This window comes from Ranitomeya imitator, chromosome 3 (assembly GCF_032444005.1).
Source record: "Ranitomeya imitator isolate aRanImi1 chromosome 3, aRanImi1.pri, whole genome shotgun sequence".
In the NCBI taxonomy this organism is placed as follows: Eukaryota; Metazoa; Chordata; class Amphibia; order Anura; family Dendrobatidae; genus Ranitomeya; species Ranitomeya imitator.
In genome coordinates this window covers 605,616,129-605,641,836 of record NC_091284.1, presented here as the reverse complement: position 1 = coordinate 605,641,836, position 25,708 = coordinate 605,616,129, and the positions used below count along the sequence as shown (strand labels likewise).

The following is a 25,708-nucleotide window of genomic DNA, read 5'->3' as shown; positions in this document are numbered from 1 at the left end:
ATAACACCAAGAGTGACAGATTCAACAGACCTGATCTTGGTCTTTCAGAATTTTATGAGATCCCAACGTACAGGATATCTTCGCACCTGGAGGTCCCAAGTGATAGATATTGCTGTCATGTTTTTTATCGCGATTTTACATCTATATTGCGATCAAACATAGCCTGGATAGAATCATCTATAAGACGGTTATTAAGTTGGATGCGTTAGAATTGCCTTACGGTGATCTGAGTGAATGTCTTATGTTCGTCCCTTTGCTAAGACATGGAAAATATATCTCCATTAAATATCGGATCGATGCAGACCCAAATATTCATCATTGACCAATCTCACCCTTGGTGTCTTCTTCCCAGTAAATCTCCCACCTGTGATTACTTGGTCACTGCAGGCTCCTAATTCAATGGAGATGGAAGTATCAGTTCTCTCTCACTTTCTGTTTTTAATTAGTTTCTCCCAGCTACAATTAATCGCATATGTTCAATGTGAGGGTGATATCTGGAGATACCTTTATGGAGTTTTAATTTTCCTCTATGGCACTATGCAAATAACATCAAAAAAGCAAATTCATAAATTAAGACCTTTAAAAAAAAAAAAAAAAAAGTTTTACTCCAGTAAGGGGTGACGAAAAAAGTGATAAAAGCGGTTTTAAACAGAAAAATTACACCTAAAGATGTGTCAAATGTATCAAACATTGTGCAAAACATTGACCAATATGATGTAAATAATGGCAACAAAGCCGCAAATAAAACTGAAGTAAAAGATTACTCTGATATCCTTAAAGTTTACCAATTTGACACTGACCTACATTGACCACAATAAAACATGGTTCTGATAAAAGCTTCAATAAGTATGCTTCTACATATCGCAATTTAGAACTATAGGAACAAGAAAATGTAACATTTTCTGCAAAGTAGTAGCAAAATATCTTTATGAATAATAAGGCTAACAGGATGCTGTAGGTATGGCATGGCATTGAGCCGCACACTAGTGCACAGAACAGAAAGTCACTGCTGAAGAAAAACATCAATGAAATAACAAGCGAGAAGCACCAGCAGATTTCCCTTTGTCCTTTTTTCTGAAGCCCTTGTGTATAAATCATAGTAAAATCTGCATAATTTATATCTGTAGGCTAATTACAGCTTAGTCATTAATATCTTTAATTAAATCAGAATGTGAAAACATTCTTAATTAATGTTGGTGAAATGATCTTAAAGAACCAGCATTTCTATTTTGAAGAACTGCAGCCATGAATCCTTTAGAATTACAAAATTAATATGCAATGGTGAGGGCACTAAAGATTTGTCTTGTGTCATGGCACAGTGGCAATGCTGTATTTGCTCCTCATAGTATTTTAGTCGTTCATTTTTGAATCTTGCATTCCAATATCTATAACTTCTTACTCTTACGTCTTCAAAAACATGGCCATGAAGGTGTATGGTATTTGTGAAACGGGTTATATTTTTTAATGGCATCATTTATTTTATTATGAATTTACTCCATCTACGTGGATGTGCAATTCCACCACTGTTATTACACCATTCACTGTATAGTGTAAATGACAGCGACTTGTTAAACAGAACACCTCTTGATGAGTGAAAGAGAGAAGTTGCAGAGAAACAAAAAAAAAATTGTAAATTCAGCTCGAAAAGGTGTCAACCACTGAGGACTCTCAATTCTAAATATTTTTACACACTCCTGTGTTACAGATCGTGAACTTCCAGGGTAGACAGTCTGTAGTCTGGGGGTGGTGCATGCACTGGTCTATCTGCCTGGTCAAATGGCATGCAAGGGTCAAATAGGGAATGTTCTCCAGCACAAAACAGAGGAAGATAACATGTAACTTTGAACCCCTTAAACCCCAAGGGTGGTTTGCATGTTAATGACCGGGCCAATTTTTACAATTCTGACCACTGTCCCTTTATGAGGTTATATATAAACTAGCTATTAAACCCGTTCTACGCCCGGGTGGCGAGCATTTATATTGGTATATGGTCTCCATCCTGGTATGTGCTGCTCCCATCATGCGCCCCCTTCGTGTCATGTGCAGCCCCCATCCTGCACCCTCATCCTGTTGCACCTCCATCTTGTCATGTGCTACTCTTCTGGTGCCCTCATCCTGTCATGTGCTCCCATCCAGCACCCCCATCCTGTCATGTAGTGCTCCCATCCTGCGCCCCCATCCTGTCATGTGGTGGTCCCATCATGGACCCCATCCTGTCATGTGCTGCTCCCACCCGGTGCCTCCATTCTGTCATGTGCTGCTCCCACCCTGCACCCCCATTCTGTAATGTGCTGCTCTCATCCTGCGCCTCATCCTGTCATGTGCTGCACCCATCCTGCGCCCCCATTCTGTCATGTGCTGCACCCATCCTGCGCCCCCATTCTGTCATGTGCTGCACCCATCCTGCACCCCCATTCGGTCATGTGCTGCACCCATCCGGCACCCCCATTCTGTCATGTGCTGCACCCATCCTGCACCCCCATTGTCATGTGCTGCTCCCATCCTGCGACCCCATTCTGTCATGTTCTGCTCCCATCTCTCTCTCTCCTGCTCTACTGCCTGAGTGCGGCTGTGCTGCGTGAGTGCGGTTATAATGAGCATGCCTGCACTGCCTGAGTGCGGCTATACTGAGTGCGGCGGTACTGAGCATGGCTGTACTGCCTGAGTGCGGCTGTACTGAGCATGGCTGTACTGCCTGAGTGCAGCTATACTGAGCGTTCCTGTATTGCCTGAGTGCGCCTGTGCCGCCTGAGTGCGCCTGTGCCGCCTGAGTGCGGCTGTGCGGAGCATGCCTGCCTGTGCTGCCTGAGTGCGGCTGTGCGGAGCGTGCCTGCCTGTGCTGCCTGAGTGCGGCTGTGCCGAGTGTGCCTGCCTGTGCCGCCTGAGTGCGGCTGTGCGGAGCGTGCCTGCCTGTGCTGCCTGAGTGCGGCTGTGCGGAGCGTGCCTGCCTGTGCTGCCTAAGGGCGGCTGTGCGGAGCGTGCCTGCCTGTGCTGCCTGAGGGCGGCTGTGCGGAGCGTGCCTGCCTGTGCTGCCTGAGTGCGGCTGTGCGGAGCGTGCCTGCCTGTGCTGCCTGAGTGCGGCTGTGCGGAGCGTGCCTGCCTGTGCTGCCTGAGTGCGGCTGTGCGGAGCGTGCCTGCCTGTGCTGCCTGAGTGCGGCTGTGCGGAGCGTGCCTGCCTGTGCTGCCTAAGGGCGGCTGTGCGGAGCGTGCCTGCCTGTGCTGCCTGAGGGCGGCTGTGCGGAGCGTGCCTGCCTGTGCTGCCTGAGTGCGGCTGTGCGGAGCGTGCCTGCCTGTGCTGCCTGACGGCGGCTATACTTTCAGCCTGAGTGTGGCTATATAAGATACAGCACCTTTGAAGCCAGCACAGCGGAGGGCTGACTCCGCCCACACTCGTCACATGGTGGTGACATCATCGAAGGTCCTGGAGCTGCAGAGCACGGAGCCCCCATGGCCGGTATATTAGGAGGGATACAGGGGTGTGAGGAGCCCCCCATCACCGGTATGTTGCGGGTATGCAGGGGAGCACGGAGCCCCCATGGCCGGTATATTGGGGGAGGATAAGGAAGTTGTTGTGCGGGTCCCCGGCTGCGTCACTCTGTCTGTGGGGTCCTGGCTGCGCAGGTGCATCGCGCTTGCGCAGTCTATAAAGGCTTCGGACAGAGTGACGTTCCCACCGTTATATTATAGATGTTTTCTCATGACATACTGTACTTCATGTTAGTGGTAACATTTCCTCGACATTACTTCCATTTGTGAAAAAAATGGAAACTTGGTCAAAAATGTTGAAAATTTCACAATTTTCCATCTTTGAATTTTCATGCCCTTAAAGGGAACCTGTCACCCCGTTTTTTCAGTATGAGATAAAAATACCGTTAAATAGGGCCTGAGCTGTGCTTTACAATAGGGTATTTTTTATCCCCTGATTCCCCACCTATGCTGCCGAAATACCTTACAAAAGTCGCCGTTTTCGCCTGTCAATCAGGCTGGTCTGGTCAAAAGGGCGTGGTGACAGCGCTGTTTCTCCCCCCACATAATGCTTATCTTCCCGTTGGTGGCGTAGTGCTTCTCGCATGTGCAAGTGCCGAATGCACTGCGCAGCTGTAGAAAAAGAGCGCGATCTGCGCTATTCAGCGGTTTATCGGTGGGAGCGGCTATCTTCCTGAGGCCGTGCGTGCGCAGATAGAGTGCTCTGCCTCCCGGGGCTTCAGGAAAATGGCCGTGGGATGCCGCACGTGCGCAGATGGAGATCGCGGCGGCCATTTTCCTGAAGACCATCTTTTGACCAGACCAGCCTGATTGACAGGCGAAAATGGCGACTTTTGTAAGGTATTTCGGCAGCATAGGTGGGGAATCAGGGGATAAAAAATACCCTATTGTAAAGCACAGCTCAGGCCCTATTTAACGGTATTTTTATCTCATACTGAAAAAACGGGGTGACAGGTTCCCTTTAAATCACACATATATGTCACACAAAATACTTCATAAGTAACATTTCCCACATGTCTACTTTGCATCAGCACAATTTTGGAACCAACATTTTTTTTGTTAGGGAGTTATAGGGGTTGAAAGTTGACCACCAATTTCTCATTTTTACACCACCATTTTTTTTTAGGGACCACATCACATTTGAAGTCACTTTGAGGGGTCTATATGATAGAAAATACCCAAGTGTGACGCCATTCTAAAAACTGCACCCCTAAAAACTGCTCAAAACCACATTCAAGAAGTTTATTAACCCTTCATGTGTTTCACAGGAATATTTGGAATGTTAAAAAAAAATAACATTTAACTTTTTTTCACAAATTTTTTTATTTCAGATCCAATTTGTTTTATTTTACCAAATGTAACATGAGAATTTGGACCCCCAAAGTTTTTGTACAATTTGTCCTGAGAACGCAGATACTCCATATATGAGGGGAACCACTGTTTGGGTGCACCGCAGAGCTTGGAAGGGAAGGAGCGCCATTTGGAATGCAGATTTAGATGGATTGGTCTGCAGGCGTCACGTTGCATTTGCAGAGCCCCTGATGTACCTAAACAGTAGAAACCCCCCACAACTGACCCCATATTGGATATTAGACCCCCCAAGGAACTTATCTAGATGTGTTGTGAGAACTTTACACCCCCAAGTGTTTCACTACAGTTTATAACGCAGAGCCGTGAAAATAAAAATCATTTTTTATTCACAAAAATTATTTTTTTAGCCCCCAAATTTTTATTTTCCCAAGGGTAACAGGAAAAAGTGGATCACAAACGTTGTCGTCCGATTTGTCCTGAGTACGTGATACTCCATATGTTAGGGTAAATCCCTGTTTGGGCACACGGGAGAGCTCGGAAGCGAAGGAGCACAGTTTTACTTTTTCAACGCAGAATTGGATGGAATTGAGAGCGGACATCATGTTGCTTTTGCAGAGCCCCTGATGTGCCTAAACAGTGGAAACCCCCCAATTCTAACTCCATCTCTAACCCCAACACAGCCCTAACCCTAATCCCAACCATAACCACACCCCTAACCCTAATCCCAACACACCCCTAACCCTAATCCCAACCCTAATCCTAACCACACCCCTAACCCTGACACACCCCTAACCCAACCGTAAACGTAATCCAAATCCAAACTCTAGCCCCAAACCTAACTTTAGCCCCAACACTAACCCTAATAGGAAAAGGGAATTTTTTTTAATTTTATTATTTTTCCCTAACTAAGGCGGTGATAAAGGGGGGTTTGATTTACTATTTATAGTGGGTTTTTATGTTTGGCAGCTGTCACACACTAAAAGACGCTTTTTATTTAAAAAAATAGTTTTTGCTTCACCGCCATCATTTTTCCATATTTTGGTCCACAGAGTCATGTGAGGTCTTGTTTTTTGAAGGACGAGTTGACGTTTTTATTGGTACCATATTCGGGCACATGACATTTTTTGATCGCTTTTTATTCCGATTTTTGCTAGGCAGAATGAACATAAACCAGCAATTCATGAATTCCTTTTTGAGGGGGGCGTTTATACAGTTCCACGTGTGGTAAAATTGATAAAGCAGTTTTATTCTTCGAGTTAGTACAATTACAGCGATACCTCATTTATATTTTTTTTATGTTTTGGCGCTTTTATACAATAAAAACTATTTTATATGAAAAATAATTATTTTTGCATCGCTTTATTCTGAGCGCTATAACTTTTTTATTTTTTCGCTGATGATGCTGTATGGCGGCTCGTTTTTTGCAGGACAAGATGGGGTTTTCAGCGGTGTTACAGTCATGGTCAAAAGTATTGACACCCCTGCAATTCTGTCAGATAATACTCATTTTCTTCCTGAAAATGTTTGCAAACACAAATTATTTGGTATTATCTTCATTTAATTTGTCTTAAATGAAAAAACACAAAAGAGAATGAAGCAAAACAATGGTCATTTCACACAAACCTCCAAAAATGGGCCAGACAAAAGTATTGGCACCCTCCGCCTAATACTTGGATGCACAACCTTTAGCCAAAATAACTGCGACCAACCGCTTCCGGTAACCATCAATGAGTTTCTTACAATGCTCTGCTGGAATTTTAGACCATTCTTCTTTGGCAAACTGCTCCAGGTCTTTGATATTTGAAGGGTGCCTTCTCCAAACTGCCATTTTTAGATCTCTCCACAGGTGTTCTATGGGATTCAGGTCTGGACTCATTGCTGGCCACCTTAGAAGTCTCCAGTGCTTTCTCTCAAACCATTTCTAGTGTTTTTTGAAGTGTGTTTTGGGTCATTGTCCTGCTGGAAGACCCATGACCTCTGAGGGAGACCCAGCTTTCTCACGCTGGGCCCTACATTATGCTGCAAAATTTGTTGGTAGTCTTCAGATTTCATAATGCCATGCACATGGTCAAGCAGTCCAGTGCCAGAGGCAGCAAAGCAACCCCAAAACATCAGGGAACCTCCGCCATGTTTGACTGTAGGGACTGTGCTCTTTTCTTTGAATGCCTCTTTTTTTCTCCTGTATACTGTATGTTGATGCCTTTGCCCAAAAAGCTCTACTTTTGTCTCATCTGACCAGAGAACATTCTTCCAAAACGTTTTAGGCTTTTTCAGGTAAGTTTTGGCAAACGCCAGCCTGGCTTTTTTATGTCTCGGGGTAAGAAGTGGGGTCTTCATGGGTCTCCTACCATACAGTCCCTTTTCATTCAGACGCCGACGGATAGTACGGGTTGACACTGTTGTACCCTTGGGCTGCAGGGCAGCTTGAACTTGTTTGGATGTTAATCGAGGTTCTTTATCCAACATCCGCACAATCTTGCGTTGAAATCTCTATTTTCCGTCCACATCTAGGGAGGTTAGCCACAGTGCCATGGGCTTTAAACTTCTTGATGACACTGCACACGGTAGACACAGGAACATTCAGGTCTTTGGAGATGGACTTGTAGCCTTGAGATTGCTTATGCTTCCTCACAATTTGGTTTCTCAAGTCCTCAGACAGTTCTTTGGTCTTCTTTCTTTTCTCCATGCTCAATGTGGTACACACAAGGACACAGGACAGCGGTTTAGTCAGCTTTAATCCATGTCAACTGGCTGCAAGTGTGATTTAGTTATTGCCAACACCTGTTAGGTGCCACAGGTAAGTTACAGGTGCTGTTAATTACACAAATTAGAGAAGCATCACATGATTTTTCGAACAGTGCCAGTACTTTTGTCCACCCCTTTTTTATGTTTCCTGTGGAATTATATCCAATTTGGCCTTAGGACAATTCTTTTTGTGTTTTTTCATTTAAGACAAATTAAATGAAGATAATAACACCAAATAATTTGTGTTTGCAATCATTTTCAGGAAGAAAATGAGTATTTTCTGACAGAATTGCCAATACTTTTGGCCATGACTGTATATGATAAATAGATATGGCGGCATTATGTGTGATCCATATGGCAGTGTGCTGGTCTGTGGTGGGTCACAGAGAGATATATGGTGGAGGGAGAAGGGTGACAGGAACACAGTAATTCAGGAGAGCAGTGTGCTGGTCTATCCTGAAAGATGAGAAAAAGATATAAAAAATAAAGATTATTATTAAAAAGAGGTTAGATTATACTCACCTGGGCGGGCGGTCCGGGGCCTCCCATCTTCTTACGATGACGTCCTCTTCTTGTCTTCATGCCGCAGCTCCGGCGCAGGCGTACTTTGTCTGCCCTGTTGAGGGCAGAGCAAAGTACTGCAGTGCGCAGGCGCCGGGAAAGGTCAGAGAGGCCTGGCGCCTGAGCACTGCAGTACGTTGCTTTGCACCATGGGGTGCCGTATTATGACACTGATAGTGTCGTGCTGCTACTGTGAAAACAAGATGTCAGCCCCCAGTGCTTTTCTTTAAACTCATATAACACACAAAATATGTTTCACATGCATTCAAAACTTGGTTATAACAGCATGTTATGCTACACTACATTGATTTATTAATGATCTTCTACAAACGCGGTACCTTCCCTTTAAGGGTACAAAAATTAAAAGTTTGAAAATTGCAAAATTTTTGCCAAATTAGCATTTTTTTAATAAATAAACGCAAGTTATATCAACAACATTTTACCACTAACATGGAGTACAATATATCACGAAAAAACTGTCTCAGAATCAGTGGGATCCGTTGAAGCGTTCTAGAGCTATCTATATAATTGTCTAAGGGGTACTTCCGTCTTTCTGTCCTCAACTTCCGTAACAGAAATCCCGCGTCGCTGATTGGTCTCGGCAGCTGCCTGTCACGGCTGCCGCGACCAATCAGCGACGGGCACAGTCCGATTAGTCCCTCCCTTACAGTCACAGTGCCCGCCGCCCGCTCCATACTCCCCGCAGTCAGTGTCCCCGGTGCTCCGCTCCATACTCCCCGCTCCATGCTCCCCGCAGTCAGTGTCCCCGGCGCCCGCTCCATACTCCCCGCAGTCAGTGTCCCCGGCGCATCGCTCCATACTCTCCGCAGTCAGTGTCCCCGTCGCCAGCTCCATACTCCCCGTAGTCAGTGTCCCCGGCACTCTGCTCCATACTCCCCGCAGTCAGTGTCCCCGGCGCCCACTCCATACTCCCCACTCCATACTCCCCGCAGTCAGTGTCCCCGATGCCCGCTCCATACTCCCCACAGTCAGTGCCCGCTCCATAATCCCCTCCAGTCACCGCTCACACAGGGTTAATGCCAGCGGTAACGGACCGCGTTATGCCGTGGGTAACGCACTCCGTATCTGCTGCTATTAACCCTGTGTGACCAAGTTTTTACTATTGATGCGCTCACGCCGGCCACCATCTTCCATTTCCAGAGATGCATTGCGAACTTGCCCAGAAGACTTAGCGGTCTCACGAGTCATCTGGGTAATTTCGCAATGCATCTTGGGAACGGAAGATGGCGGCCGCATCACCCAGCTTCGCTGGATCCCAGGGGTGAGTATATACCGTATATACTCGAGTATAAGCCGAGATTTTCAGCCCAAATTTTAGGGCTGAAAGTGCCCCCCTCGGCTTATACTCGAGTCACGGTAGCGGTGGGGTCGGCAGGTGAGGGGGTGAGGGCGCTGAGGTATACTTACCTAGTCCCAGCGATCCTCGCGCTGTCCCTGCCGTCCCACGGGCTTCGGCGCTGCAGCTTCTTCCTCTCTTCAGCGGTCACGTGGGACCGCTCATTACAGAAATGAATAAGCGGCTCCACCTCCCATAGGGGCGGAGCCGCTTATTCATTTCTCTAATCAGCGGTGCCGGTGACCGCTGATAGAGAAAGAATCTGCAGCGCCGAAGACAGGAGGGGACAGCGCGAGGATCGCCAGGACTAGGTGAGTATAGCATATTCACCTGTCCTCGTTCCAGCCGCCGGGCGCCGATCCATCTTCCCGGCCGGCGCCTCCATCTTCCCGGCGTCTGCGCTCTCTGACTGATCAGGCAGAGGGCGCGATGACGCATATAGTGTGCGCGGCGCCCTCTGCCTGATCAGTCAGAGCAGAGACGCCGGGAAGATGGAGGCGCCGGAACGGGACGCTGGGAGCTGCAATCAAGGGAGGTGAGTATGTGTTTTTTTTTTTTTATTGCAGCAGTAGCAGCGGCAGCACAGATTAATGTGGAGCATCTATGGGGCACAGTGAACGGTGCAGAGCACCGTATAAGGCACAGCTAGGGGGCACAATGAACGGTGCAGAGCACCGTATAAGGCACAGCTAGGGGGCACAATGAACGGTGCAGAGCACCGTATAAGGCACAGCTATGGGGCACAATGAACGGTGCAGAGCACCGTATAAGGCACAGCTAGGGGGCACAGTGAACGGTGCAGAGCACCGTATAAGGCACAGCTATGGGGCACAATGAACGGTGCAGAGCACCGTATAAGGCACAGCTAGGGGGCACAATGAACGGTGCAGAGCACGTATATGGCACAGCTAGGGGGCACAATGAATGGTGCAGAGCACCGTATAAGGCACAGCTAGGGGGCACAGTGAACGGTGCAGAGCACCGTATATGGGCACAGCTAGGGGGCACAGTGAACGGTGCAGAGCACCGTATATGGCACAGCTAGGGGGCACAATGAACGGTGCAGAGCACCGTATAAGGCACAGCTAGGGGGCACAATGAATGGTGCAGAGCACCGTATAAGGCACATCTATGGGGCACAATGAACGGTGCAGAGCACCGTATATGGCACAGCTATGGGGCACAGTGAACGGTGCAGAGCACTGTATATGGCACAGCTAGGGGGCACAGTGAACGGTGCAGAGCACTATATGGGGCACAGCTATGGGGAAATATGAATGGTGTAGAGCACTATATGGCACAGCTATGGGGAAATAATGATCTATTTTTATTTTTGAAATTCACCGGTAAATGCTGCATTTCCACCCTAGGCTTATACTCGAGTCAATAAGTTTTCCCAGTTTTTTGTGGCAAAATTAGGGGGGTCGGCTTATACTCGGGTCGGCTTATACTCGAGTATATACGGTAACTATTTTTTATTTTAAGTATTTAATTAATTATTTTTTTTAACCGGGATATGGTGCACACACTGCTAAATACTGCGTGGGCAGTGTATACCTACGTGACTGGGCAATATACTACGTGACTGGGCAATATACTACGTGGGCTGTGCAATATACTACGTGACTGGCCAATATACTACGTGGGCATGCATATTCTAGAATACCCGATGCGTTAGAATCGGGCCACCATCTAGTAACTTCATAAAGTGACAGTGTTCAGAATTGTAAAAATTGGCTTAGTCATTAAGCAACAAATTGGCTCTTTCACTAATGGGTTAATGTACTAGGGTAGAATAGGAAGGTTAAAATAAATCTAAGACTCTGCAGTGTTATGCATACAACATACATATGCAAAGACGTGTGTGTGTGTGTGTGTTACATATGCACATATACATACACACACAGCTCTGCTACATGCCCATATGTAGACATACACAGTTATGCTGCATGCCCATATAGACATACACAGCTCTGCTACATGCCCATATGTAGACATACACAGTTATGCTGCATGCCCATATAGACATACACAGCTCTGCTACATGCACAGCTCAGCCTCATGCACATAGAGACATAGACACACACTATACATTACCACATCCTGGAGTTCTTGTTTCTAGGACCTTCCACTTGATTAACCCAAGCACCTTTCAAGTCATATAATCAGTCCCATGGCCCGAGAGGTCCTGGAATTACAGTAATGGTGCAGAAGGTCCTGCAGCTGCTCTCCTCCTGCAGCCTCCATTCACTCCCAGAAGTTTCCTCTCCTGCTCGCACTGATCACATAGACCAGTGTCATCAGACAGGAGGAGAGACAGCAGCACTCTCAGTGATCCGGAAGGTTGCAGTGTCAGCGGTTTCTTCTATTACAGGAAGCTGCCTCTGGACTAAAAGATACTTTTTAACAAGAGTTTTTCTTGTTAAAAAATGTGTCTTATAGTCTAAAAAATACGTTAATCTCACTTTGCCTAGCAGTTTCCATAGTTCTTGTATCATGGACAGCTGTGGTGGGAACCAATTGGGGGTTGTTGTTTATTTTACTTTTTTTTATTGACGATTGAACAATAATTCTCATAAAAATACACCTAAATGATAAATGCATCAGATTAGCATTTTCAGTTCTAATATTAAAGAGTAACTGTAATTTAAATTTTTATTTAAAAGATCAATAGTACTCGAGTATAAGCCGAGGCACCTAGTTTTGCCACGGAAAACTGGGTAAGCTTATTGACTCGAGTATAAGCCAGGTATGCATTGTCCCCTCATCCCTGTCCTGCTATGCGTGGCATCCCCCGTTGCTGTCTTGCTATGCGTGGCGCCCCCATCCTGCCCTGGTATGTGTGGCTCACCCCGTCCTTTCTTGGTATGCATGGCTCCTCCCCCGTCCTGTCCAGGTATGCATGGCTCCTCCCTGTCCTGGTATGCATGGCTCCTCCCCGTCCTGTCCTGGTATGCATGGCTCCTCCCCTGTCCTGGTATGCATGGCTCCTCCCTGTCCTGATATGCATGGCTCCTCCCCTGTCCTGGTATGCATGGCTCCTCCCCGTCCTGGTATGCATGGCTCCTCCCCTGTCCTGGTATGCATGGCTCCTCCCTGTCCTGATATGCATGGTCCTCCCCTGTCCTGATATGCATGGCTCCTCCCTGTCCTGATATGCATGGTCCTCCCCTGTCCTGGTATGCATGGCTCCTCCCCGTCCTGGTATGCATGGCTCCTCCCCGTCCTGGTATGCATGGCTCCTCCCCTGTCCTGGTATGCATGGCTCCTCCCACCTCCTTAGAATCTCATAAGTAGTTACTCCTATCTCAATAATGTATAAAATCTGTCTTCACTGAATACAGATTTTACGTGGGAGTTGAGAATTTTGAAAATGAATAATCATCCCTGGGGAAAAAGCAGATTTCTTTGCTACTATATATTACAAAGTTTTTTATTTACCTGTGCACTATTGATTTGGCAAACACAAATTAAAATACTCTTTATATATTTCATTCTTTTGCTTTTGTTTCAGAAAATAAACAAAACACTCTGCTATGGAAAATCGCCAATCCTCAATGTTGAATATTGCTGACACAATTCCACTATATATACATGCCCCTTGCATACACCGCAAGGCTCGCCAGGTCTCTGCACACAGGGAACGCACTTACTTCTGCGGTGAGCGGAGGTCTACTTCGTTTTTTAATCTCACATTTTCTCGTACACATTCAATATTCTCATTTCTCAGCTTCTGGTTTTCCTGTAACATAAGAAAATAGGACAGCGTGAGCACAACAGGTGGCATACTGGCATTACCCTGTAGAAAAGGAGAGCAGCTACGACCTCCTAATGCAGGAACATTGTCTTTAATTAACACTGGGACAGAAATGGCACTTTGTATTCATATTCCCTGAACACAATACACGTCCCCTATCTGGGGAGGCAAACAAAGCTTTGCAGTTAGTTCAGAAAGTCATTAAGGGAATGTACTAATTGCTTTTCCGTGTTTTTTTCACATGGCTAGATATTTTGTGGCCAAGTGAAATTACAATGTGCAGGTATCAGCAAAATAGATGATAATTTTCTTCACTTGACTAAATAAAACAAGGAATATTAAATGTGAAATAAGAAGGTCTGAGTTTTCAAGTAAATCCACAGCAATGAATATTTGACTCTTTAGGGACTCTGCCAAAGAAGTCTTGGTGGTCGGATCAGCTCAGCCATTACAACACGAGTCTGATTAAATTTGATTAGAATTAAAGGGGTGGACCACTACAATGTATATTGTGCACATTGATGTAAACCTTTCAAATAAGTATTTTTCCAAATACCTTATGTTGACATATTTGCCTCTGAGTGGCGGTATCGCTGCTCGCTCAGTCCCAATCACGTGATTCCTGGCTGCAGCCACCGCGGACATCTGGGGATGTCACGTCTACTTCCGGACTCTGGAAGTCGACCTTGCATCCCAGAAGCATTTCACGCACTCCCCCGGATTGATAAGGCTGTGGGCAGTGTTTCACCGCACGTCACAACCCAGTATACAGCGTGCGCTGTAGAAACTTGCCCTTCCAAAAGTTGACGTGGCGTGACCGAAAGTCAGCGGTGGCTGCGGACGGGGGTCACGTGATCGAGACTGAGTGATAAGGAAAATCTGTCAACATACGGTATTTGCAAGAAGACTTTGAAATGTTTAAAATTGATGTGTACAATATGTATTGTAGTGGACACCTCTTTAACCCCTTTACCCCCAAGGGTGGTTTGCACGTTATGGACCGGGCCAATTTTTACAATTCTGACCACTGTCCCTTTATGAGGTTATAACTCTGGAACGCTTCAATGGATCCCGGTGTTTCTGACATTGTTTTCTCGTGACATATTGTACTTCATGATAGTGGTAAAATTTCTTTGATATTACCTGCGTTTATTTGTGAAAAAAAACGGAAATTTGGCGAAAATTTTGAAAATTTCGCAATTTTCCAACTTTGAATTTTTATGCAATTAAATCACAGAGATATGTCACACAAAATACTTAATAATAACATTTCCCACATGTCTACTTTACATCAGCACAATTTTGGAACCAAAATTTTTTTTTGTTAGGGAGTTATAAGGGTTAAAAGTTGACCAGCAATTTCTCATTTTTACAACACCATTTTATTTTAGGGACCACATCTCATTTGAAGTCATTTTGAGGGGTCTATATGATAGAAAATACCCAAGTGTGACACCATTCTAAAAACTGCACCCCTCAAAGTTCTCAAAACCACATTCAAGAAGTTTATTAACCCTTCAGGTGCTTCACAGGAATTTTTGGAATGTTTAAATAAAAATTAACATTTAACTTTTTTTCACAAAAAATTTACTTCAGCTCCAATTTGTTTTATTTTACCAAGGGTAACAGGAGAAAATGGACCCCAAAAGTTGTTGTACAATTTGTCCTGAGTACGCTGATACCCCATATGTGGGGGTTAACCACAGTTTGGGCGCATGGCAGAGCTCGGAAGCGAAGGAGCGCCATTTGACTTTTCAATGCAAAATTGACTGGAATTGAGATGGGACGCCATGTTGCATTTGGAGAGCCACTGATGTGCCTAAACATTGAAACCCCCCACAAGTGACACCATTTTGGAAAGTAGACCCCCTAAGGAACTTATCTAGAGGTGTGGTGAGCACTTTGACCCACCAAGTGCTTCACAGAAGTTTATAATGCAGAACCGTAAAAATAAAAAATCATTTTTTTTTCACAAAAAAAAATCTTTTCGCCCCCAATTTTTTATTTTACCAATGGTAAGAGAAGAAATTGGACCACAAAAGTTGTGGCACAATTTGTCCTGAGTACTCTGATACCCCATATGTGGGGGTAAACCATTGTTTGGGCGCATGGGAGAGCTCGGAAGGGAAGGAGTGCCGTTTGACCTTTCAATGCAAAATTGACAGGAATTGAGATTGGACGCCATGTTGCGTTTGGAGAGCCACTGATGTACCTAAACATTGAAACCCCCCACAAGTGACACCATTTTGAAAAGTAGACCCCCTAAGGAACTTATCTAGATGTGTGGTGAGCACTTTGACCCAATAAGAGCTTCACAGAAGTTTATAATGCAGAGCCGTAAAAATAAAACAAAATTTTTTTCCCACAAAAATAATTTTTTAGCCCCCAGTTTTGTATTTTCCTGAGGGTAACAGGAGAAATTGGACCCCAAAAGTTGTTGTGCAATTTGTCCTGAGTGCGCTGATACCCTATATGTGGGGGAGAACCAGCGTTTGGGCGCATGGGAGGGCTCGGAAGGGAAGGAGCGCCATTTGGAATACAGACTTAGATGGAATGGTCTGCAGGCGTCACATTGTGTTTGCAGAGCCCCTAATGTACCTAAACAGTAGAAACCCCCCACAAGTGACCCCATATTGGAAACTAGACCCCCCAAGGAACTTATCTAGATGTGTTGTGAGAACTTTGAGCCCCCAAGTATTTCACTACAGTTTATAACGCAGAGCCGTGAAAATAAAAAAAAAAATTTCCCCTCAAAATTATTTTTTAGCCCCCAGTTTTGTATTTTCTCGAGGGTAAAAGGAGAAATTGGATCCCAAAAGTTGTTGTCCAATTTGTCCTGAGTGCGTTGATACCCCATATGTGGGGGGGAACCAGCGTTTGGGCGCATGGGAGGGCTCGGAAGGGAAGGAGCGCCATTTGGAATGCAGACTTAAATGGAATGGTCTGCAGGCGTCACATTGCGTTTGCAGAGCCCCTAATGTACCTAAACAGTAGAAACCCCCACAAGTGACCCCATATTGGAAACTAGACCCCCCACGAACTTATCTAGATGTGTTGTGAGAACTTTGAGCCCCCAAGTGTTTCACTACAGTTTATAACGCAGAGCCGTGAAAATAAAAAATCTCTTTTTTTCCCACAAAAATTATTTTTTAGCCCCCAGTTTTGTATTTTCCCAAGGGTAACAGGAGAAATTGGACCCCAAAAGTTGTTGTCCAATTTGTCCTGAGTACGCTGATACCCCATATGTTGGGGTAAACTCCTGTTTGGGCACACGGGAGAGCTCGGAAGGGAAGGAGCACTGTTTTACTTTTTCAATGCAGAATTGGATGGAATTGAGATCGGTCGCCATGTCGCGTTTGGAGATCCCCCTGATGTGCCTAAACAGTGGAAACCCCCCAATTATAACTGAAACCCTAATCCAAACACACCCCTAACCCTAATCCCAACTGTAACCCTAACCACACCTCTAACCCAGACACACCCCTAATCCTAATCCCAATCGCAAATGTAATCCAAACCCTAACCCTAACTTTAGCCCCAACCCTAACTGTAGCCTTAACCCTAACCCTAGCCCCAACCCTAACCCTAGTCCCAACCCTAGCCCTAACCCTAACCCTAGCCTTAACCCTAGCCCTAACCCTAGCCCTAACCCTAATGGGAAAATGGAAATAAATACATTTTTTTCATTTTCTTTTATAGCGGGTTTTTTTTAGCAGATTTTTATGATTGGCAGCCGTCACACACTGAAAGACGCTTTTTATTGCAAAAAATATTTTTTGCGTTACCACATTTTGAGAGCTATAATTTTTCCATATTTGAGTCCACAGAGTCATGTGAGGTCTTGTTTTTTGCGGGACGAGTTGACGTTTTTATTGGTAACATTTTCGGGCACGTGACATTTTTTGATCGCTTTTTATTCCGATTTTTGTGAGGCAGAATGACCAAAAACCAGCTATTCATGAATTTCTTTTGGGGTAGGCGTTTATACCGTTCCGCGTTTGGTAAAATTGATAAAGCAGTTTTAATCTTCGGTTCAGTACGATTACAACGACACCTCATTTACATCATTTTTTTATGTTTTGGCGCTTTTATACGATAAAAACTATTTTATAGAAAAAAATAATTATTTTTGCATCGCTTTATTCTGAGGACTATAACTTTTTTATTTTTTTGCTGATGTTGCTGTATGGCAGCTCATTTTTTCGGGACAAGATGACGCTTTCAGCGGTACCATGGTTATTTATATCCGTCTTTTTGATCGCGTGTTATTCCACTTTTTGTTTGGCGGTATGATAATAAAGCGTTGTTTTTTGCCTCGTTTTTTTTTTTTGCTGAGAGCAGGCGCTGGCAAGCATTCTGCACTGCCTGTCAGATCACTGATCCGACACACTGTTATGCAAAGTGTCAGATCAGCGATCTGATAATATATAGTGATGTCCCACCCTGGGACAATGTATAAAAGTGAAGAGAAAAAAAAAATCACACTGTGTAAAAATATATATAAAAAAAATTCCTAAATAAATAAAAATTGTTCCAATAAATACATTTCTTATTATTTCTTTATGTAAATAATAATAAAAAAAACAATAAAAGTACACATATTTAGTATTGCCGCATCCGTAACGACCCGGCCTATAAAACTGTCCCACTGGTTAACCCCTTCAGTGAACAGCGTAAAAAAATAAATAAAAAAATGAAGCAAAAAACAATGCTGTATCATACCGCCGAACAAAAAGTGGAATAACACGCAATCAAAAAGACAGAAATAAATAAACATGGTACCGACAAAAACGTCATCTTGTCTCGCAAAACACGAGCCGCCGTACAGCATCATCATCAAAAAAAAAAGTTATAGCCCTCAGAATAAAGCAATGCAAAAATAATATTTTTTTATATAAAATAGTTTTACTGTATAAAAGAGCCAAAAATTAAAAAAATGATATAAATGAGATATCGCTGTAATCGTACTAACCCGAAGAATAAAACTGCTTTATCAATTTTACCAAATGCGAAACGGTATAAACGTCCCCCACCCCTCAAAAAAAAAAAAAAATTCATGAATAACTGGTGTTTGTTCATTCCTCCTAACAAAAATCGGAGTAAAAAGCGATCAAAAAATGTAATTTGCCCGAAAATGCTACCAATGAAAATGTCAACTCGTTCTGCAAAAAACAAAACCTCACAGGACTCTGTGGACCAAAATATGGAAAAATGATAGCTCTCAAAAAGTGGTGACGCAAAAACTATTTTTGGCAATAAAAAGCATCTTTTAGCGTGACAGCTGCCAAACACAAAAACCCGCTATAAATAGTAAATCAAATCCCCTTTTATCACCGCCTTAGGGAAACATAATAAAATAAAAAAATTTATTTAATTCTATTTTCCCCAATAGGGTTCGGGTAAGGGTTGGGGCTAAAGTTAGGGTTGGGGCTAAAGTTAGGGTTAGGATTACGTTAACGGTTGGGTTAGGGTTATGGTTGTGATTAGGTTTAGGGGTGTATTGGGGTTGGGATTAGGGGTGTGGTTATGGTTAGGGGTGTATTGGGATTAGGGGTGTGGTTATGGTTGGGATTAGGGTTAAGGGTGTGTTGGGGTTAGGGTTGGAGTTAGAATTGGGGGGTTTCCACTATTTAGGCACCTCAGGGGCTCTGCAAACGCAACGTGATGCCGCACACCATTCCATCAAAGTCTGCATTCCAAAACGTCACTACTTCACTTCCGAGCCCCGACGTGCGCCCAAACAGTGGTTTACCCCCACATATGGGGTATCAGCATACTCAGCAACTTTTGCGGTCCAATTTATCCTGTTACCTTTCGGAAAATAAAAATTGGGGGGGCTAAAAAACCTTTTTTTGTGGGAAAAAAATTATTTTTTATTTTCACGGCTCTGCATTATAAACTTTAGTGAAACACTTGGGGGTTCAAAGTTCTCACAACACATCTAGATAAGATCCTTTGGGGTCTAGTTTCCAATATGGGGTCACTTGTGGGGGTTTCTACTGTTTAGGTATATCAGGCGCTCTGCAAACGCAACGCGACGCCCGCAGACCATGCCATCAAAGTCTGCATTCCAAAACGCCAGTTCTTCCCTTCTGAGCCCCGACGTGCGCCCAAACAGTAGTTTTCTCCCACATATGCGTTATCTGCGAAGTCAGGACAAATTGGACAACAACTTTTGGTATCCAATTTCTTCTGTTAACCTTGTGAAAATACAAAACAGGGGGCTAAAAAATCATTTTTGTGGAAAAAAAATATTTTTTATTTTCACGGCTCTGGGTTATAAACTTTAGTGAAACACTTTGGGGGTTCAAAGTTCTCACAAAACATCTAGATAAGTTCCTTTCGGGGTCTAGTTTCCAGTATGGGGTCACTTGTGGGGGGTTTCTACTGTTTAGGTACATCAGGGGCTCTGCAAATGCAACGTGACACCCACACACCATTCCATCAAAGTCTGCATACCAAAACGGCGCTCCTTCCCTTCCAAGCTCTGCCATGCACCCAAACGGTCATTTTTGTGAAAAAAAATGATTTTTTATTTTTACCGCTCTACATTATAAACTTCTGTGAAGCACTTGGGGGTTCAAAGTACTCGCCACCCATCTAGAAAAGTTGCTTAGGGGGTCTACTTTCCAAAATAGTGAAACTTGTGGGGTTTTTCCACTGTTTAGGCACATTAGGGGCTCTCCAAACGCGACATGGTGTCCGATCTTAATTCCAGCCAATTTTGCATTGAAAAGTCAAATGGTGCTCCTTCCCTTCTGAGCTCTGCCATGCGCCCAAACAGTGGTTTACCCCCACATATGGGGTATGGGAGTACTCAGGACAAATTGTACAAAAACCTTTGGGGTCCTATTTCTCCTATTACCCTTGGTAAAATAAAACAAATTGGATCTGAATTTATTTTTTTGTGAAAAAAAGTTAAATGTTCATTTTTTTAAAAAACATTCCAAAAATTCCTGTGAAGCACCTGAAGGGTTAATAAACTTCTTAAATGTGGTTTTGAGCACCGTGAGGGGTGCAATTTTTAGAATGGTGTCACTTTTTGCTATTTGCTATCATATAGACCCCTCAAAGTGACTTCAAATGTGGTGTGGTCCCTAAAAAAAATGGTGTTGTAAAAATGAGAAATCACAGGTCAACTTTTAACCCTTATAACTCCCTAACAAAAAAAATGTTGATTCCAAAATTGTGCTGATGTAGACATGTGGGAAATGTTACTTATTAAGTACTTTGTGCAACATAGTCATAATAGTCATTGATAAAGCGGCAAATAAAGTAAGCGGTTCCGGTCCGGTGTGCTTTGTAGCCCTTCATACTTGCGGTAAGCGCCAAATTTTCACTACTAGTGACTGTGTGTCACTCTATTGTATTTACAACTAAGGTGGCTTTCTGCTATATGCTTTACCATTAGTCTGCTGATTTTATCAGACTATCTGAAATTCTGGGCTCCTGCACACCGGGTGGATACTTGTTTCCCCTTTTTCCATCCTTTTTGCACTTTTGTATTTAAATTTTTGTAAACATACTACTGTTTTATATATGCTTGATCATATGTGTATTCACACTTTGTATACGTAATAAATTTATATACCCATTATACTCCTTTAGTTTTCCTGTTTGTATGATTAATATGGAGTGGGTTGCCTCTTGTATAGGCTTTGGGTCTTTTTCCACTATTTAGTGTAAAATAGCCCCTCTTTTTCTCCTTAAAAACATGTGCTCTGGAGTTGTTGTTACATTAACCCTGTGTGAGCGGTGACTGCGGGGAGTATGGAGCGGGCACCAAGCACTGACTGCAGGGGAGTAGGGAGGGACTAATCGGACTGTGGCCGTCGCTGATTGGTCGCGGCAGCCATGACAGGCAGCTGGCGAGACCAATCAGCGACTAGGATTCCATGACAGACAGAGACCGAGACCAATGAATATCCGTGACAGAAAGAAGGACAGACAGAAAGACGGAAGTGACCCTTAGACAATTATATAGTAGATCCACCTGTGCTAAAGAATTAAACTAATTAAGAGGAGTAAGAACATTAGGCTACTTTCACACTTGTGTTTTTAGCAATCCGTAGCAATCTGTCGTTTGGGGCAAAAAGCGGATCCTGCAAATGTGTCCGCAGGCTCCGTATTTTGCCCATAGACTTGTATTAGCGACGGATGGCCACACATCGCATCCGTCGTGCAACGGATCCATCGTGTTTTGGCGGACCGTCGGCACGAAAAAAACGTTCAAGTGAACTTTTTTTGTCAGTCGCGTCCGGCATTTTCGACCGCGCATGCGCGGCCGAAACTCCGCCCCGGACTTCAGAATGGGCAGCGGATGCGTTGAAAAACTGCATCCGCTGCCCACGTCGGGCACAAATTTCACAACGTGTGTCGGTACGTCGGCCCGACGCATAGCGATGGACCCGTACCGACGCAAGTGTGAAAGAGGCCTTAAGTGGAGTATTGGTGCTAGTAGCAAACACCCCTCTCTTTCCCTTTTGTAAAAAGGGTTCATAAAGACATGGTTATTGTTTCAGTATGGATGTATATTTTACCTGATGAAGGCTTTTTATCAAGCTGAAACACATTGTTTTTACATTTAGAATACATTTTTTTTTAAATAAGCCGATCTATCACATGTTATAATTTTCGGGAGCGTCGGCACCAGACTGGATTTCTGCTTCTTTTCATATTGAAAATGAAGTGTGGGAATGGAGATTTGCGCAAAATGAATTCGTAAGATCACCATTTTCTCAGATAATCTCATAAAAGTATATGAAATGTTGACGCTCAGGTTGAGAGAGCCACTGCCAGTCCAAGATCGGACCGATTTGCACAGACTACTGCATGAGCCCTCACAAGCTACTCGAGGAGACGTGATTCCCAGCATTCACTTTACTCACATAAAGGATAAATGGAGAGAAGTTTCTAGTTATCAGGTCATTTCATGAGTATCCTGCTGTTCACACATCACGCAGCGTTAGCTCGCCAGGGAACTTTTGCTTCCAGTACTAAAGTAAACTTATTACTAGAACTGGTTCAGAAATGAATACCTCTGAAAAAGTGCACAAATGGAATAAAGAATGGAAACAACTACCTGAAGGGAACATTGTCACACAAAGGAAAAGAGGCTCACGTCCACTACTACAAGAAGAATGGAGCACAATCCAATGCGGGGAAAAAAAAAAGATGGCCTAACTGACTTGCACGAAACTTCTCTGGCTTTGTGACACAAATGTTTGTAGCTGATGAGATACTTTATGGTCTTTATGTTTTCATCTTACTCTCATATTTATTTGTTCTACTATGTCCTTCTGCCGATCATTTCTGCCTCTCTCCTATCAGAAGAATGTTCAAAGGCCTTCATCTTCCCGTCAAACATTGGAAAATAATAGAATACCATTAAATTAAAAGGTCTAAACCTTCCATTTAAAAAAGTCCCTATTTTGGAAAGAGGCGAGCACATCTCAGACAGATGATGTGTGTGTACAGGTAACACTGAAATGAAGATTAGCCAATAAAAAATTTAAATTCACTTTTTCTGCTCCAGATGTTGGAACGAGAGGCAAAGTCACCACTGCTATAAAAGACATAATTGTTTTCTAAATGTGGAAATTGTGGATAGGGAGGGCAGGTATGTCATATAGGTCTGTATTATCAGCAACGCACATTTCACACTTACAACCATATACACACCCAACAACAACCAGCAGAAAGTTATTAAGAAGGTAATAGCACTTGTGAACCAAGTCAAAATTGACTCAATGATCTTAGGTGGTGATTTTACCAAAGTGCAATGACGTCCTCATCTCACTCCTGATCCTTAGCAGCTACGTTCTACAAACATGAAATACATGACGTATGGAGCTTACATCGCAACTGCGAATGAACACGATTTCCCCTTTCACTTCCACCCTAATAAACTTTACACCACAATCCTACCTACCTACCTACAATCTTCCCCACCTCAATTAGAATATCATCACAGTCTGATTATGCTCCCACCGCTGAAACAAATTAGTTCTCCCTTCTATATTTTTTAACACCCTAAGTATGACACCTTAACAGCTCTTTCTGATTACTTTCAAAAAATGATAACCAGTGAGAAATGGGCATTTACTGTAGACTGCACAATTGCCACAAACGAGCATTCTTAGGAAGGTTAGCTTCACGATAATCATACTGCCCAAAAGATCATTGGTCTCAGAAGCACATCATCCTGTGTAAATAGAGCCTGCGCTGCCAAGAACGATGGCACCCAATACGCATTATTACATATCACTCTGCCTGCGTAAACAAGGTATTAACCCTGCTGTTCTGTTGGTCAAAAATGGCCGACTTTGAACTTCAATATTCTTTAAAATATTCAAGATGCGGCTCTGAAACCCGTGGCCGACCGACCCATCCTCATTTAAGTCAATCAACCACAAGTTTCAGAACCGCATCTTGAACACCCCAAAAAATACCAAAGTTCAAAATAGGTCTCCCCAGACCGAACAGAACAGCAGGGTTAAAGGGAATCAGTCAGCAGGTTAGTAACTCAGAATATTCTCACAGCCGTCATGGCATTATTTACTGTTCTGTTTGCCCAAGTTTAGACTTGTGGATTTGTATCGTCATCATTAAAGATTGCCAATGGAACCCATCAGAGATGCCCACTTTCTTCAATGACTCTCACGCTGGTAAATATACAGCTGTGTCAAAAAGTGTTTGCCCCTTCCTGATTTTCTATTCTTTTGCATGCTTGTCACACTTAAATGTTTCAGATTAGCAAACAAATTTATATATAAGACAAAGCTAACACAGGTAAACACAAAATGCAGCTTTTAAATGAAGGTCTTCATTATTAAAGGGAACCGGTCACCCCCAAAATCGAAGGTGAGCTAAGCCCACCGGCATCAGGGGATTATCCACAGAATTCTGTAATGATGTATGCTGAAAGATGAGAAATAAAGGTTAGATTATACTCACCCAGGGGCGTTCCCGCTGCGGTCCGGCCCGATGTGGGGCCTCCCATCTTCTTATGATGACGTCCTCTTCTCGTCTTCACGCTGCGGCTCCGGCGCAGGCGTAGTTTGTCTGCCCTGTTAAGGGCAGAGCAAAGTACTGCAGTGCGCAGGCGCTGGGAAAGGTCAGAGAGGCTCGGCGCCTGCGCATTGTAGTACTTTGCTCTCTCCTCAACAGGGCAGACAAAGTACGCCTGCGCCGGAGCCGCAGCGTGAAGACAAGAAGAGGACGTTATCGTAAGAAGATAGGAGGCGCCGGACCGCGACGCCCATCGGATCGGACCGCCCGCCCAGGTGAGTATAATCTAACCTCTTTTTCTCATCTTTCAGGATAAATCGGGGGCTTATCTACAGCATTACAAAATGCGGTAGATAAGCCCTTGATGCCGATGGGCTTAGCTCAACTTCGATTTTGGGGGTGACAGGTTCCCTTTAAGGAAAGAAGAAATCCAAACCTACAGGGCCCTGTGTAAAGAAAAAGTAATTGCCCCTAAACCTAATAACTGGTTGGGCCACCATTAGCAGCAACAACTGCAAACCAGTGTTTGCGATAACTGGCAACGAGTCTTTTACAAAACTCTAGAGGAATTTTGACTCACTCATGTTTGCAGAATTGTTGTAGTTCAGCCAAATTGGAGGGTTTCCGAGCAAGAACCGCCTTTTTAGGCTGTGTGCACATGTTAGATTTTTCACGTTTTTTCGCTATAAAAACACGAAAAAAATGCATACATTATGCATACCATCATTTAGAATGCATTCCGCAATTTTTGTGCACATGATGCGTTTTTTTCCACGAAAAAAAAAAAACGCATCGCGGTAAAAAACGCAGCATGTTCATTAATTTTGCGGATTTTTTGCACATTTCCCACTATATTATTGCATTGGGAACCTCTGGAAAAATCCGCAAAAAAACACACACCAAAAATGCAGTAAAAACGCATGCGGATTTCTTGCAGAAAATGTCCGGTTTTGCTCAGGAAATTTCTGCAAGAAATGCTGAATGTGTGCACATAGCCTCAAGGTCATGCCACAGCATCTCAAATCGGATTAAGGTCAAGACTTTGACTAGGCCACTCCAAAGTCTTAATTTTATTGAATGGACCGCCTCCATAGCCGAGCATGATAAAAGCTATTTTTTGTGTTATGCAGAGTGCATTGAGGACGTATATACAGCATTCTAATATACTATAACAGAGGGCTTACAGGTGCTTTCTGTACTTTATATGGGAAAAACCTGGTGACAGATTCGCTTTAATATCTATGAAGCTTGATGACTGGCTAAAGGAGTCTTAAGAATAATCATTCATATCCTCACAGAAAATAGGAATTGCATAGCAAAATATTGAAAAAGCTCCAATATCTGTTCCATACTTTAAATATTACCAATAGTATACCAAAACTGTGTAATGGAACACTAAGGGGACCCATACACAATAGATGGCTGTGTTCTCCACCAGAGTTACTGCCAGGCTCCTCTGCTATGCCAGGCTCTTATCTCCC

The 25,708-nt window shown here is 43.9% G+C and overlaps 1 protein-coding gene across 1 annotated transcript in view; it reads right to left on the bottom strand.

The window, feature by feature from the left end:
* The window catches only part of OBI1 (ORC ubiquitin ligase 1), a 63,918-nt gene that overhangs the window by 5,260 nt on the left and 32,950 nt on the right, over window positions 1-25,708 (bottom strand). The window contains exon 5 of the mRNA XM_069758068.1: window positions 13,114-13,202. Coding sequence (XP_069614169.1) covers window positions 13,114-13,202 — 89 coding nt within the window. The remainder of the gene's footprint in view (window positions 1-13,113; window positions 13,203-25,708) is intronic.